Source organism: Chiloscyllium punctatum, chromosome 20 (assembly GCF_047496795.1).
Source record: "Chiloscyllium punctatum isolate Juve2018m chromosome 20, sChiPun1.3, whole genome shotgun sequence".
Classification (NCBI taxonomy): domain Eukaryota; kingdom Metazoa; phylum Chordata; class Chondrichthyes; order Orectolobiformes; family Hemiscylliidae; genus Chiloscyllium; species Chiloscyllium punctatum.
Window position 1 is genome coordinate 84,393,349 of NC_092758.1, and position 16,765 is coordinate 84,410,113.

At 45.2% G+C, this 16,765-nt stretch overlaps 1 protein-coding gene across 1 annotated transcript in view; it reads right to left on the minus strand.

Annotated features, from left to right (window-relative positions):
* Positions 1 to 16,765, minus strand: part of LOC140491812 (B-cell receptor CD22-like) — a 67,442-nt gene that overhangs the window by 32,824 nt on the left and 17,853 nt on the right. Inside the window, exon 5 of the mRNA XM_072590209.1 lies at positions 6,646 to 6,927. Within this exon, the coding sequence (XP_072446310.1) occupies positions 6,646 to 6,927 (282 nt within the window). The remainder of the gene's footprint in view (positions 1 to 6,645; positions 6,928 to 16,765) is intronic.

Here is a 16,765-nt window from a genome sequence, read left to right on the forward strand (position 1 = left end):
GACAGCTGCCGTGTCTATCTCAGACGCCAAGGTATCTTTGGACAGATGGTTAAGCACATGGGTTCTGACAACCTTTCTGGCTGTTCTGAGGGGCCGGGTATGTTTCCTCATGCCCTGTTTGTGAGTTTGCAGCTTTCACCTGGTCCATATGTTTATTCAGGCCCACCTCACCGACCCGAACTTGATATGTCACGGGGCCTGACCTCATGCTGACCACCCTCTTCTCCATGTCGGGCCATTTCCACGGTTTCAGCACCAAACTTCATCCGCTGAAGTAAACTGCCTCTTTTGAGTTTAGAGGAATCTTGTGTCCGGCTTTGACATTCCTGATGCTATTTGGCCCTCCCCTCCAGGTCTGGGAAAATCAAATTTAATCTCACTCTCCTCCCAATTGGTAACTCTGCTGGAGCTATCCCTTAGTTGCATGGTACAATAATCAAATAGGAACCTGGACAGTTTGATTAGAATCCCTACAATGGGGAAACAGGCCCTTCAGCCCAACAAGTCCACACCGACCCTCCGAACAGTAACACATCCAGACCCATTCCCCTATCCTATATTTACCCCTGACTAATTCACCAAATACGATTGGCAATTTAGCATGGCCAATCCACCCGAACCTGCACATGTTTGGATTGTGGGAGGAAACCGGAGCACCTGGATGAAACCCACACAGACACGGGGAGAATGTGCAAACGCCACACAGACAGTTGCCCGAAGCTGGAATCGAACCCAGGTCCCTGATGCAGTAAGGCAGCAGTACTAACCATTGAGCCACTGTGCTGCGGTTTCTAGTGAAGCTGTTGGCTTTCCCCTTCGCCCACCTCCAACACACTGCATCCACCTGGACACCCCGCGCTGGCCTATTACCTGCCCTCGACCTCTTCATTTCCAACTGCCGCCGGGACATTAACCGCCTCAACCTGTCGTCCCCCCTCCCCCACTCCAACCTCTCACCCTCACAACGCGCAGCCCTCCAATCCCTCTGCTCCAATCCCAACCTCACCATCAAGCCAGCGGATAAAGGGGGCACAGTGGTAGTCTGGTGCACTGACCTCTACACCGCTGAAGCCAAACGCCAACTCGAGGACACCTCTTCCTACTGCTCCCTCGACCATGACCCCACCCCCCCATCACCAAACCATCATCTCCCAGACCATACAGAACCTCATCACCTCAGGAGATCTCCCACCCACAGCTTCCAACCTCATAGTCCGGGAACCCCGCACTGCCCGGTTCTACCTCCTTCCCAAGATCCACAAACCTGACCACCCTGGCCGACCCATTGTCTCAGCATGCTCCTGCCCCACTGAACTCATCTCTACCTACCTTGACACTGTCCTATCCCCCCTAGTCCAGGAACTCCCCACATACGTTCGAGACACCACCCACGCCCTCCACCTCATCCAAGATTTCTGTTTCCCTGGCCCCCAACGCCTTATCTTCACCATGGATATCCAATCCCTCTACACCTCCATTCGCCATGACCAGGGCCTCCAAGCCCTCCGTTTTATCCTCTCCAGAAGTCCCCAACAGTACCCTTCCACTGACACTCTCATTCGTTTGGCCGAACTGGTCCTCACCCTTAACAATTTCTCCTTTGAATCCTCCCACTTCCTCCAGACCAAAGGCGTAGCCATGGGCACACGTATGGGCCCCAGCTATGCCTGTCTCTTTGTTGGCTATGTAGAACAGTTGATCTTCCGTAATTACACCGGCATCACTCCCCACCTCTTCCTCCGCTACATTGATGACTGCATTGGCGCCAACTCGTGCTCCCGCGAGGAGGTTGAGCAATTCATCAACTTCACCAACACATTCCACCCTGACCTTAAATTTACCTGGACTATCTCTGACATCTCGCTCCCCTTCCTGGACCTCTCCATCTCCATTAATGAAGACCGACTTGACACTGACATTTTTTACAAACCCACTGACTCCCATAGCTACCTGGATTACACCTCTTCCCACCCTATCTCTTGCAAAAATGCCATCCCGTATTCCCAATTTCTCTGCCTCCGCCGTATCTGCTCCCAGGAGGACCAGTTCCACCATAGGATGCACCAGATGGCCTCATTCTTTAGAGACCGCAATTTCCCTTCCCACGTGGTTAAAGATGCCCTCCAACGCATCTCGTCCACATCCCGCACCTCCGCCCTCAGACCCCACCCCTCCAACCGTAACAAGGACAGAACGCCCCTGGTGCTCACCTTCCACCCTACAAACCTTCGCATCAACCAAATCATCCACCGACATTTCCGCCACCTCCAAAAAGACCCCACCACCAGGGATATATTTCCCTCCCCACCCCTTTCCGCCTTCCGCAAAGACCGTTCCCTCCGTGACTACCTGGTCAGGTCCACACCTCCCTACGACCCACCCTCCCATTCTGGCACTTTCCCCTGCCACCGCATGAACTGTAAAACCTGTGCCCACACCTCCTCCCTCACCTCTATCCAAGGCCCTAAAGGACCCTTCCACATCCATCAAAGTTTCACCTGCACATCCACCAATATCATTTATTGTATCCGTTGCTCCCGATGTGGTCTCCTCTACATTGGGGAGACTGTGCACCTCCTAGCAGAGCGCTTTAGGGAACATCTCCGAGACACCCGCACCAATCAACCAAACCGCCCCGTGGCCCAACATTTCAACTCCCCCTCCCACTCTGCCGAGGACATGGAGGTCCTGGGCCTCCTTCACCGCCACTCCCTCACCACCAGATGCCTGGAGGAAGGACGCCTCATCTTCCGCCTCGGAACACTTCAACCCCAGAGCATCAATGTGGACTTCAACAGCTTCCTCATTTCCCCTTCCCCCACCTCATCCTAGTTTCAAACTTCCAGCTCAGTTACTGTCTCCTTGACTTGTCCGACCTGCCTATCTTCTTTTCCACCTATCCACTCCACCCTCTCCTCCTTGACCTATCACCTTCATCTCCTCCCCCACTCACCCATTGTACTCTATGCTACTCTCTCCCCACCCCCACCCTCCTCTAGCTTATCTCTCCATGCTTCAGGCTCACTGCCTTTATTCCTGATGAAGGGCTTTTGCCCGAAACGTTGATTTCGCTGCTCGTTGGATGCTGCCTGAACTGCTGTGCTCTTCCAGCACCACTAATCCAGTATTTGATTTTCAGCATCTGCAGTCATTGTTTTTACCTGGCTGTTTCTTTAAGCCTGCTTTCAAAGTTTGGACGACTCTTTCTGACAGCTCATTGGATGATGGATGGTATGGAGCTGTCTTTACATATCAGGTACCATTCAACTTTAGGAAATACTCAACTTCTTTACTGGTAAATGTTGGCCCATTGTCCATCACTTTTGGGACCGCACGTACTGCAAAAGATACTCACAGCATTTTTCTTATCACCAACCTAGAGTTTGATGAATGAACTCTATGCACTTCCAACCACAACGAGTGGACATCCACAATGATTCAGAACATTGAGCCCATAGATGTGCTGGCATAGTCAACATATTTCCAAGTCTAGGGTTTGCCCAGCCATCCCTATGAATGTGAGGAAGCTTCTGGCAGTCAGTTTCTGTCCTTGTTATCACTCTGGGCACAGGGTAGTTTAAGACCAGAACGGACTCTTCCAGGGGAGGGATCACCAGTGATGTATCCACCAGCAGAAGGCAGCTAAAGGTTTCTGCATTCGCCATTTGGTCTTGATAGCTAGAGGGCATTCCAACCGGTAATTGTACACACTTAGAATGAGAGCCAATGCTGAATTTGACCTGAAGCTATGGGTGGCACTGCCTTGTCCTCTTGGTGTCACCCTGGCAGGGATTCGTGCTCAGTCGCTAATACAGACTTACGTTCATTAAGTTACTGATGGAACTTTCTCACAGCCAACCCTTCCTTCTCTACCTGGGCATATTTGCACTCTGCATCAGCCAAAGTCCTGGAAGCATGCACTATTGGGTGTTCCTCTCTGTTGGGCCATCTGTGAGGTGAGGTGAAGGGAGGCATCGCATGTCAGCACGGCATCTCGCTTGGGATCATGACAATGATCCCTGCTTTTTCACTTCCCTAAAGGCTATGTCTTGACCATGAGAACATTTCTAAGGCTGACCCTTTTTCAATTGCAAGTGTAAGGGTGTCAGGATGGAGGCAAGGCTATGTAATGAATTTTCCGTAATAATTCATCAATCCAAGGAAAGGCCTCAGCTGCATTACAGCTGTGGGATCTGGGACACCTTTCATCGTCCTCACTTTATCTTCCAACGGATGTAACCTGATCTTATCAACTCTGGAGCCCACGCAGATCACTTCCAGTGCCTGGAGCACTCATTGTTCCCTTCTAATCTGTAAGCCCACCTTGGAGAAACATCGAACCAGAATGTTCAGTTTCCATGTGCTCTTTGTTAGTCTTCCCTGTTATTGGCAGGTCATCTGGGTAAATGGGGTAGCCCTTCTAAAATGTTCTCCATGATCCACTGGAAAAGGGCACAGGTGGGTGATACCCCAAATGACAGCCTTGTGCATTGGTACAAACCCTCCTGGGTATTAATTGTAGCGCACTTCTGGGAATCCTCATCTAACCGCAACTGCACATATACCCAGCTCACGCCTAGCTTCAGGAAGGACAGGACCCATGACCCCCCACCTCACTGACACCCCCCCAGCCAACCCCATTGTGTGTAACTCCTCTATGTGAGAAATTGGGTATTGATCCAGCTGTGAGAAATGATTCAACATTTGCTTTAAAATCCCTTCCAAGTCAAACTGACCCATCAGGCTTCACAATCGATGGGACCAGTGCTGCCCAATCCTCAAACTGGACTGGTTTGATGATTCCTTCACATTCCAGCCTCCTGACATCTGTCTCTCCTTGGAGGATCATGGGATTGCTCCTGGTCACCATGCAAGTTGGCCTTGGCTCCTTTGATAGTTCCTACACCCTCCTGAAAATCTTCCGGATATTTATTTAGGACTTCCCTCAGGCAGCCATTTTCTAATCAAAACATGTTGAGTCAATCAAGATGAATCTTTCTCAATCAATGTCACCCCATCAGGCTTGGGCTGAAGCTTTTAGTGTAATCAGTTCGATCTAACCCAGCTGCTTCTCATAAGAGACCGGAACTGAAGGTGTGTCCTGAGTCTGTTGAGGTTCCTCAATAAAGGTCCACAGACGAGCTGAGGTCTTGTGCAAACGTAAGGGTTGGAGCCCAGAGCAAATTTTGTTCAAGATTGGTTTTGTGATCACTGATACAATCTCCATTCGTACTGGGGACCATTTAACCAGATATTTATTTTGATTGGTTCTGGTTTGGATGTTGCTGAGCAGTTTAACTGTTCCAAACCTTATGTAGATATTTTCCAGGGTGTGCACTCTCCTGTGTACTGCCCTGTGAGTTCCCTTATTCCATTCAGGTCTAGTTGGATTCTTTGGCTGTCTCAAGTCTGCATTCTGGCAGCAAATATGGTTTGCCAGCCCAGATCCTGAAGCAAATTTTAACCATTTGGCTGAACCTTGCCTTTGTTTTGGGGCGTTGCTGTGGGCTGATCTCGAGTCCCTCTTTTCACGATAAGTCATGAGGGAGACTGTACAACTGCCTTCACTCAGGAAGTGTTCTCCAAGCTCAGTCAGACTGGTGAGGGTGACCATTTCCACCGACATACTCTGTAACACATACACTCCACTTGCTGCAGTTTCCAATTATAAAGCCAGTTGTCGTGCCTGTCCAAGTCCAGTTGGGCTTCAGCTAATAATTACATCATTAAGTCCACAAACCAAATGGTCTCTCGGCGACTCACTAAGTGTTAAACCAAATTCACAAGGCTCTGCCAGTCGTCTTGGCCTCATCAAAAATCGCGATACAAGTCCCCCAGTTCTCAAACAGCCGAATAAAACTGATAACATGACCGAATTAGGGGAGGCTTGGGGTCATAATATTCCTTAGCTAAATCTATCAACTCTTGAAAGGTTTTAGTGTCTGATGCCTCAGGGAAAGTAAGGCTCCTAAAAACTGAAAAGGCTGCAGGTCCACAAGCTGTCAGCAGAATTACTCATTGTTTTTCATCTGCCCCAATGTGATTTGCCTGGAATCAAAAAAACACGTTCTTTCCACATACTTCAAGAGCAGGATGGAACAAGTCAAGCTTCCCAAACAACAGTGTGATGCCAGAAATGCTTATCCCAACACAGAGACGACTGTTGCGAGCAATCTTCTTCAACATCGTATCGTTTTCTCTCTCATCACCACTGCAAAAACTCCACACAGGCCAGTATCCCAACACCAAGTCACCCTGTATTTACACCTGGAGAGTCCTTGACACTGGTCCAGCTCCCTCAGAGCCAGCTCTCAGAGTGAACAGAACCTCTGGCACTCATGTTTATATCTGTCAGCCAAGGCTCCCTAATTGGACCAGGTTAACAACCCCAATTAGGGAACTCAGATTCTATGAGGTTCACCAGGCTGACCTTGTTTCACTCACTATAATCCTCCCCCACCTCTCTCTTTCATCCTCTGATTCAATTAGCAAAGCCCATGGGGAAGGGTGGGAAAAGGTGAATTAGGGAAAGGTGTGCAGACAAAGTTTGAGAAAGGAGAGGGTGAACATCTCTCAGGGGCAATGAGGTAATCACAGAACAAACTCAATCAAAACAATGTTTTGAAAAAACACATCGTTACTCACATTGGACACGAATTTCCAAAGTATTTGACTTGTTACTTCCAACATGATTTGTTGCTGTACAACTGTAGAACCCAGAGTCGCTGCTTGTAATACTCTGGAAGGATAGAGTTCCTTTTGAGCCATTAATAAGTCTTGTCTCACCGCTTTCTTCCTCCCTCTTATGCCAGCTGTACATAGCTTCAGGATTACTGTTACTGGTGCACATCAAGGAGAGCTTATCACCTTCTCTGATTGTTAATTCTGATCCCTTATCTACTCGGATTGTTACATTTTTGGGTGCATCTGAAAGTGAAAGATAAATTGTGGACTTATAACATATATTATGGAAAACAGCACAAATAGGATTGGCCCTTCCTAAGTCACATGTTGTCTGCCATATTTCATAATCCCCACAGGAAGTGGGTCAACCTTGACTTGTTTATGTTGGAATTAGGATGTTCAATCGTTTCTTACATATAGGTTGATAGAATTATAGGTTGATGTAGCTCAGCTACAGCCAGGAACCCTGTGCTGCTGGATCTGTGTAACCAATCTCACTGCACTGCTCATTCCATTTAAACCTACCAATCCTTTCTCATCTACAACATTTGTTGAGTTATTTTTAACCTTTTCTGGTGAACCTCTTCGACAGGCATTTCAGATCATAATAACTTGCTGTGTAAGTGGGAGTATCTGCATGTTCCTGCTCTTTTCAGATTAGATTAGATTCCCTACAGTATGCGTTTGCCAACCTCCAGTCTTCCGGCACCTCACCTGTGACTATCGATGATACAAATTTCTGAGCAAGAGGCCCTCTGAAGAGTAGCTCACACAGATCCATTTCTCTGCATTGACCCCTGACTAACACTGGATTAGTGGTGCTTGAAGAGCACAGCGGTTCAGGCAGCATTCAAGTAGCTTTGAAATCGACGTTTCAGGAATAAGGGCTTTTGCCCGAAACGTCGATTTCGCTGCTCGTTGGATGCTGCCTGAACTGCTGTGCTCTTCCAGCACCACTAATCCAGTATTTGATTTTCAGCATCCGCAGTCATTGTTTTTGCCCTGACTAACACACCTAGCCCGTACACCCATGGACATTATGGGTATTTTAGCATGGCCGAATCACCCCAACCTGCACATTAAATTAGATTAGATTAGATTACTTACAGTGTGGAAACAGGCCCTTCAGCCCAACAAGTCCACACCGCCCCGCCGAAGCGTAACTCACCCATACCCCTACCCTAACACTATGGGCAATTTAGCATGGCCAATTCACCTGACCTGCACATCTTTGGATTGTGGGAGGAAACTGGAGCACCCGGAGGAAACCCACGCAGACACGGGGAGAATGTGCAAACTCCACACAGTCAGTTGCCTGAGGCGGGAATTGAACCCGGGTCTCTGGCGCTGTGAGGCAGCAGTGCTAACCACTGTGCCACCGTGCCGCCCACATCTTTGGACTGTGGGAGGAAACCCACGCAGACATTAGGAGAATGTGCAAACTCCACATCGACAGTCACTGAGGGGGGAATCGAACCCGGATCTCTGGTGCTGTGAGGCAGCCAATGCCACCCACTGAATCACCATGCTGCCCAGCCACCATGCCACCCTGTAAATCCGTAACTTTTAATTTACCAATTCTCCTGCCCCAGGGAACACAATCTTTGTATTCACTCGACGAAATCCTTCATGATCTTGAATATTTCCCTCAAATCTCGCCTCAATGTCCTTTAGTGTAAGAACTTTGGTCCAAAGTGTTTTTACAAATATATTAAGGAAAAAAGGGTAACTAGGGAGAGAATAGGGTCCCTCAAAGATCAGTAAGGCAGCCTTTGTGTGGAGCCTCAGAAAATGGGGGAGACACGAAATGAATATTTTGCATCTGTATTTACTGTGGAAAAGGATATGGAAGCTATAGACTGTAGGGAAATAGATGGTGACATCTTGCAAAATGTCCAGATTACAGAGGAGGAAGTGCTGGATGTCTTGAAATGGTTAAAAGTGGATAAATCCCCAGGACCTGATCAGGTGTACCTCGAGAACTCTGTGGGAAGCTAGAGAAGTGATTGCTGGGGCTCTTGCTGAGATATTTGTATCATCGATAGTCACAGGTGAGGTGCTGGAAGACTGGAGGTTGGCAAACGTGGTGCCATTGTTTAAGAAGGGTGGTAAGGACAAGCCAAGGAACTATAGACCAGTGAGCCTGACCTCGTTGGTGGGCAAGTTGTTGGAGGGAATCCTGAGGGACAGGATGTACATGTATTTGGAAAGGCAAGGACTGACTAGGGATAGTCAACATGGCTTTGTGCGTGGGAAATCATGTCTCACAAACTTGCTTGAGCTTTTTGAAGAAGAAACACAGAAGATTGATGATGGCAGAGCAGTAGATGTGATCTATATGGACTTCAGTAAGGCGTTCGACAAGGTTTCCCATGGGAGATTGATTAGCAAGGTTAGATCTCATGGAATACCGGGAGAACTAGCCACTTGGATACTGAACTGGCTCAAAGGTAGAAGACAGAGGATGGTGTTGGAGGGTTGTTTTTCCGACGAGAGGCCTGTGACCAGTGGAGTGCCACAAGGATCGGTGCAGGGCCCTCTACTTTTTGTCATTTATATAAATGATTTGGATGTGAGCATAAGACGTATAGTTAGTAAGTTTGTAGATGACACCAAAATTGGAGGTGTAGTGGACAGCGAAGAGGGTTACCTAAGATTACAACAGGATCTGGACCAGATGGGCCAATGGGCTGAGAAATGCCAAATGGAGTTTAATTCAGATAAATGCGAGGTACTGCATTTTGGGAAAACAAATCTTAGTAGGACTTATACACTTAATGGGAAGGTCATAGGGAGTGTTGCTGAACAAAGAGACCTTGGAGTGCAGGTTCATAGCTCCTTGAAAGTGGAGTCGTAGGTAGATATGCCTTTGATATGCATTTGATATGCTTTCCTTTATTGGTCAGAGTATTGAGTACAGGGGTTGCGAGGTCATATTGTGGCTGTACAGGACATTGATTAGGCCACTGTTGGAATATTGTGTGCAGTTCTGGTCTCCTTCCTATCGGAAAGATGTTGTGAAACTTGAAGGGATTCAGAAAAGATTTACCAGGATGTTGCCAGGGTTGGAGGATCTGTGCTACAGGGAGAGGCTGAGCAGGCTGGGGCTGTTTTCCCTGGAGCATCGGAGGCTGAGGAGTGACCTTATAGTGGTTTACAAAATTATGAGGGGCATGGATAGGATAAATAGACAAAGTCTTTTTTCCCTGGGGTGGGGCAGTCCAGAACTAGAGGGCAGAGGTTTAGGGTGAGAGGGGAAAGATATAAAAGAGACCTAAGGGGCAACGTTTTTACACAGAGGGTGGTACGTGTATGGAATGAGCTGCCAGAGGATGTGGTGGGAGCTGGAATAATTGCAACATTTCAGAGGCATTTGGATGGGTATATGAATAGGAAGGGTTTGGAGGGATATGAGCCGGGTGCTGGCAGGTGGGACTAGTTTGGGTTGGGATATCTGGTCGGTATGGACGAGTTGGACTGAAGTGTCTGGTTCCATGCTGTACATCTCTATGACTCTGTGACTCTATGACTACAGCTCCAAAATCTTTTGCCTTGTTCCAGAATTCAATTTATCTCTAACCCTGTCTATCTTTATCGAGGTCATTAAAGTATTTCAAAGGAGCAGCTATCCTATCATCCCATGAAAGATTAAAAGCACACCCCTGTGCACTCTGAGAAACAGCACTTCATTCCACTGTGTTGCATATATTTATCTAATCTACCCATTCAGTGATGTTGTTCCACACCGCTGGAGCAGGTGGGACTTGAACACAGGTCTCTTTGGTTTAGGGGGAGGGACACTACTACTGCATTGTAAGAAGGCCCTTTTTAAAATTTAACCTGTTTTTCAAATCATCGATATTATTGCACACCTCTGGAACCGATAGGACTTAAACCTGGGTGTCCTGATGCAGAGGTAGGGACACTGCCACCACACCACAAAAGGAGTCACCACTGTTGACATATAAAGGTCACAGGGCAGCATTAATTGTCCATCCCTAATTGGCTCAATCGAGTCTCTTCAACAACTGGAGCTCATCTACACAGCAAGAAGTTCAAGGATTTTTGCAAAGTGACTGTGAGGACTCACGTCAGGCTGCTGTGGGAAATGGAAGGGAACTTGCGGTTGGTAGTGTTTCAGCTCATCTGTGTTCTGAGGATCCAAATGTTAACTCTGATTTCTCTCTGTAGATGCTGCCAGACTTGCTGAGATTTTCCAGCAATTTTTGCTTTTGTTACAGTTCATCTGCCCTTGGTTGTCTTTTCAATCGAGGTCTCATGTTTGGAAAGTGCTTTTACCAAATCCATTTTACACATGTCATGCCGTGAAGGCAGGCAGTGAGTGATCTGAAATCATTTAATTAAAACAATATCCTCTAAAATTTTCTTTAAAACTGCACACTTTCTTGGCCAACAATATGGAGCCACTGATCACATGATGCCAGTTGACTACAATTTCTGGAAAGCTCTGATCTGCAATTACCACGACAACAAACATGAACTAACCATCCAGGGAATGTGACCCTCTTTGTATTGTATGACTAGTCCAACATAAATGGCTTATCGGTGTGATGTCTACTCCAGCCAATCCCAAACAAAGGGGACCATCAAACCCTATCAGTGTTTAAATTAATGTAGATATTGCCTTAGCTATTTCTATACATCAATGGCTTCTCATGTGGGAACATTAAAACCATGTCACTGATTATGTATCTCCCCATAAGGCTGCAGTTACATGACTGAAAGTGTTGGTTTGTTTGAATTGCTTTTAACTACACAGCTTTGACTTTTGGGGCTCAGTCAAGCTCAAAACATCAAAAATTAAGCAGAGTTGAAAAGTGTGGCGTTGGGAAAGCAGGTAGGTCAGGCAGTATCTGAGGAACAAGAGAGTCAACGTTTCGGGCGTAAGAGTAAGCAGCCCCAAAATTAACAAAAATCATGATTCCAGTATCTTTTAAATGTTACTTTCTGAAATGAAAACTATTTCACTTGCACAGTGTCTTAATTTCCAGTTTATCACGATAACACTTTTGCCAACAATTCAACTATGTCTCAGCTCCAATGAAAATGAAAGAAAGACCATCACTGGACACTGACTTTCTGGGCTTTCTAACTCAGTTGAACTCGTTCTGATATCTTTACTTTAAATAATCTGTAACAACTCTTCTTCCCTTCCTCTTTCCTTTCTTTGTTGAATGCGTGTATGTGTGAATGTGCTGCGAACCACTTTCCTTGGGTTTTGTTGCAGAAATAAACCTTGCATCATTTTCCCCCTCAATAGTTTGCTGTCAATCATCAGGTTGGACTGAAGGGTCTATTTCCGTGCTGTACAGCTCTATGATTCAATGACTCCATGTTAAATTAGACTCCCCGTGTTGTAGGGAGACCCACCACAAACAATTCTTCAACGGGAAAAGGAAATAAGCAAATAAAGTTTGTAAAATCAACTCCTGCCACAGAAAGGAGGACAGGAAGAGTAATTTATTTTAGCTCTCCTTTTCTTTATCACTCTGTATCAAAGTGAAAAATCACACAACACCAGGTTATAGTCTAACAGGACTGTTGGGCTATAATCTGGTGTTGTGCGATTTTTAACTTTGTCCACCCCGATCCCAACACTGGCTCATCCAATCACATTACATCAATGCACTTCATCAGCATTTTATAAACAATCTCATTCAACCCAATGAAGCAAGATTGCAATTAAAAATTCCAGGCTGATTGCCATTTATTCATTTCTTAGTCTATCATTTTTTTTCTGGATTATTATCTCTGAGAAATCCCTGCAAACTGACTGACTTGTATTTGGCAGCTGTCCTCCTTCTGAAATGGGAGGAACCATTTCTAACCATTCAATCCTCTGACACCTGTCCCATATGCAAGGGTGGTTGGAAATTCTGGGACAATGTTTACCCTGACATAAATAATAACTAAGGGTGTATCTCAGCTGGAATTGGTGACTTTTCTTTGGATTTCTGTTCAGAGAAAGGATGCTGTGCAGTTTTGAGCCAATATGGTAAAAAGCTAGAAACAGTGGTTCAAAGTGACTTGGAGGTGCAGGTACATAAGTCATTAAACTGTCACAAAGTGGTGCAGAAACTAATCAAAAAGGCTAATAGAATACAAGGCCCTCATAGCAGGATCACTGGCAGACAACAACATAGATGTCAAGCTTCAGCATTACAAGCTTGAGGAGAGGCAATGGACTAATGGCATTAACAATGGATTGCTAATCCAAAGACTAATGCTCTGAGGAGCTGTGTTCAATGGCTCCCCCCTCTAAACATGGCTGAAGACATCTTTAAGAAGCAGTCAGGCTGCGGAATGATGTGTGCAGGCCAGACCTGAGCATATTTCCTGTGTACTGTGTCTAATGCCAGTGCTCTCCACCACAATATACACTCTCACAAACACACACTCTCACACACACACAGGCATGTACACCGTCACACCCATGCACACACTCTATCAAGCACACACACATGCAAACACGCAATTTCACACACACACAAATGTACACACTGTGGCCCACACACGCACACACTCTTACATGCACACATATATGTCCATGGGGTGAATGTGCATTTGCAGATTTGTATTTGTAGATACTTTCTATTTTGTTCAAAAAGCAAACAATATGTCAGCAGTCAGTCCATGTAACATTTTATAAATTTCTACTTTGGAAATAAAATCAGTGTGACTCCAGGTTGGGATACAGACAGACTCTAACCTCACACCTTTGCTGTATTATCTGAGCTGAGATGTCATCATTTTTATCCACTGACAAAACCTTAAGTCATCTTGGGAATATGACATGAAAGTAATTCTGGAATTTTCATATTAATCAACTGAAACCTGCACCCTTGTTCTAAGTGATTTTCGACCAAACAGCATTCTAGTTTTATCTAATACATCACATCCATTGTATGATACTTTGATCTATTGCTATAAATCCTGTGTCCTATATACCTGCCCCACTAGCTACCGGCTAAAGGAGCCGTGCTCCAAAAGCTAGTACTTCCAAATAAACCTGTTGGACTAAAACCTGGTGTTGTGTAAGTTTTAACTTTGTCCACTCCAGTCCAACACCGGCACCTCCATGTCACATTAAGTTGCAACACCTTGGCTGCAGTCTCAACCTCAGGATCCCTGACATCTGAGCTATTTGCAGTCAAGGGGTCAGTTGCTTGTGGAAGATGAGCCACATTTGGCCATTGTACTTTCTGTTGGAGGTCTGAAGAGACTTCTCAACTTGTATATAAGTCTGAGCTAACCAGGTACAACTGTCCGAAGATTATAGACAGTAGGATTTCAAACAGTGCAAGTGAATATAAACTTACAAATGCAGCATGTTATTTGCAATGATGTTACACCCATGCCAGCTATGTGGCCTCAGTAACTCCTATTCTCTCACTGTGACCAATGGTGTCCAATGCTTTTGTAATGGGGCCGGAGGGACCCTGCTTTATTCTGAGCTCTGTTGGTTGATGCGACTTGGGCTGTCACTCCATGATCTTGAAGCTGAGTCATCCCAAGCGTGCTGACAGTGTCCTGCTTACAAACAGGCTTACACTCCGAAGGCCAGAATACACAGCAGCAGGAGTAGGCCATTCAGCCCATCAAGTCTGCTCCACCATTCAGTGAGATCGACGCTGATCTGATCACCTTCAACTCCATTCTCTTAACTTTTTCACCATAACCCTTTATCCTTCAGTGATTAAAAATCTGTCGACCTCAGCCTTGAATATATTTAATAGCACAGTTTTCACAGCCCTCTGTGGGAAAGAACTCCACACATTTACTATCCTATGAGAGAAGACATTCCCCCTCATCTTTGTCTTAATTGTACGACCCCTTATTCTGAGATTACGCCTTCTGGTCCTAGACTCTGCCACAAGGGAAAACAGTCTCTCTGCAACTCCCCTGTTCAGACTCTGAGCTGGATGTGATGGTCTAGTGATATCATTGCAAGGCAATTTATCCAGAGACCCAGATAATGCATTGGGCACTTAGGTTCAAATTCTGCTAAGGTGGAGTTTGAATTTAATTTTGTTTTAATTCTGAATCAAGATTCTAATGATGCTCATGAAACCATTGTTTACTGTCAGAAAAACCCATCTATTTCACTCATCTCCTTCAATAAAGGAAATCTGGTCTGGCCTACACGTGACTCCAGACCCACAGGAATGTGGTTGACTCTTAACTGCCCCTCAGGGCATTAGAGATGGGTAATAAATGCTGTGCCTAGTGGTTGACACCCACATCCTGTCAATGATTAAACTAAAACCTTGTATGTTTATCAGATCGCCTCTCTTGCTTCTATATCCCAAATCCCGTACAGGCCCAACCTATTCAATCTTTCCTCATAGGGCAGTCCCTCCAGACCCAGTATCTGCCAAGTGAACCTTTTCTGGATTGCCTTATGTCTTACCTTACAGAAGGGGCCAAATTGATTCAGCGTATCCAGTTATGGTTTGACTAATGTTTTGTATAATTTAGCCAAGCCTCTGTACATTTATACTCCATTTCCTTTGAAATGAAGACCAACATTCCATTTGCCTTCCCTACTTCCTGTGCAGCTTGGATGTTAGCTTTTTGTGATTCATGGATCAGGACTCCCAAATCCCTCTGGCCTGGAGCTGTCCAGTTTTTACCCGCTCACTCTTTGTGTCATTCTCACCACCTGCCTTCCCATCTATTATTGTGTCATCTACAAACTTAGCTTCAATACATTCACTTTTTCATCCAATTCATTGATATATGTTGTTGTAAATGACACACCATGGCACACCACCAGTTTCAGGTTGACATTTTGACAATGCCCTCCTTGTTCCAACTCTCTGTCTTCTATGAGTTAACCAATCCTCTATCCATGGTAATCCATTAACCCCAACACCATGGGCTCCTATTAAGTCGCCTAATGTGTGGAACCTTATCAAACACCTTCTGGAGATCCAAATATATAATAATGATCCTTTCCCCTGTATCTACCCCACTTGTTATCTCCTCAGAGTATTCTGGTAAATTCATCAGTCATGATTTCCCCTTTATGAGCCAATCCTGACTCTGCTTGATCATATTATGCATTTTGAAATGATCTGCTATTGCATCCTTTATGACAGACTCTAACATTTTCCCAATAACTCATGTTAAATTAACTAGCCATTAATTACCTATTCCTTGTGTCCTTCCCTTATTAGATAAAGGTGATGCAATGACAGTATTTCAATCTTCTGCGACTGTCCCAGAATCTAAGGTTTCCTGGTGGGTTTCTACTGGAATATCTACTATCTCTGCAGCTATGTCCTTTAATATCCTGGGATGCAACCGATCAGGATCAGTGGACTTATTTGTCTTTAGCCCCCATTAGTTTATCTCTCGCGATAATTATTGTTTTGATTTCTCCTCCTCTCCTTCATTATTTAGTAATTTTGAATACTATTAGTATCTTCTACTGTGAAGACTGATGGAAAGTACTAATTCATCTTTGCTACATTGCCTGTTTTACAATACGGTCACTTTAAGAAGTTATTTTATCTTACTTTATTTTGAAGAGAAGTTGTGAGGCAGAGATTCTGATCTATGTACTGAAGATCACTTGAGTAAACAGCTTGGGAGTCCTTGGGCTATTTTTTAATGTAGATGGAATGGTGTGGCTGGCACTGACAGATCAGGATTTCTGGGTTTTGTTGTTTTCATTGGTATCAAAAGCTATTGGCATCTCAACAGACCCTTCAGCGAATCTGTCCTGGCTGTTATTCTCTCTGAATTCTCTCTTAATGTTTTTCCTCGTGGATAGGCGAACTGCATGTGAGAATCTTGCTGAATTTACCTTTTTGCCAAGGGGTGTGTTGATATGACATTTCAATGTTGGAACAGTCTATTAGTAATTGGCACTGTGTCTATTATTCTGTTAAATTTCCAATAGACGTAACTTTAAATTTCTTGCTTGTATTTTAACTACAATGTTTTGCTTAACATCAGTAGTGTGACCATTAATTTTGCATCTGGAACAGACACTTTACATTTGCCTTTAAAAATAAGAGGTTATGAAGTTGAAGGTGCATATTGTACCTTTGAT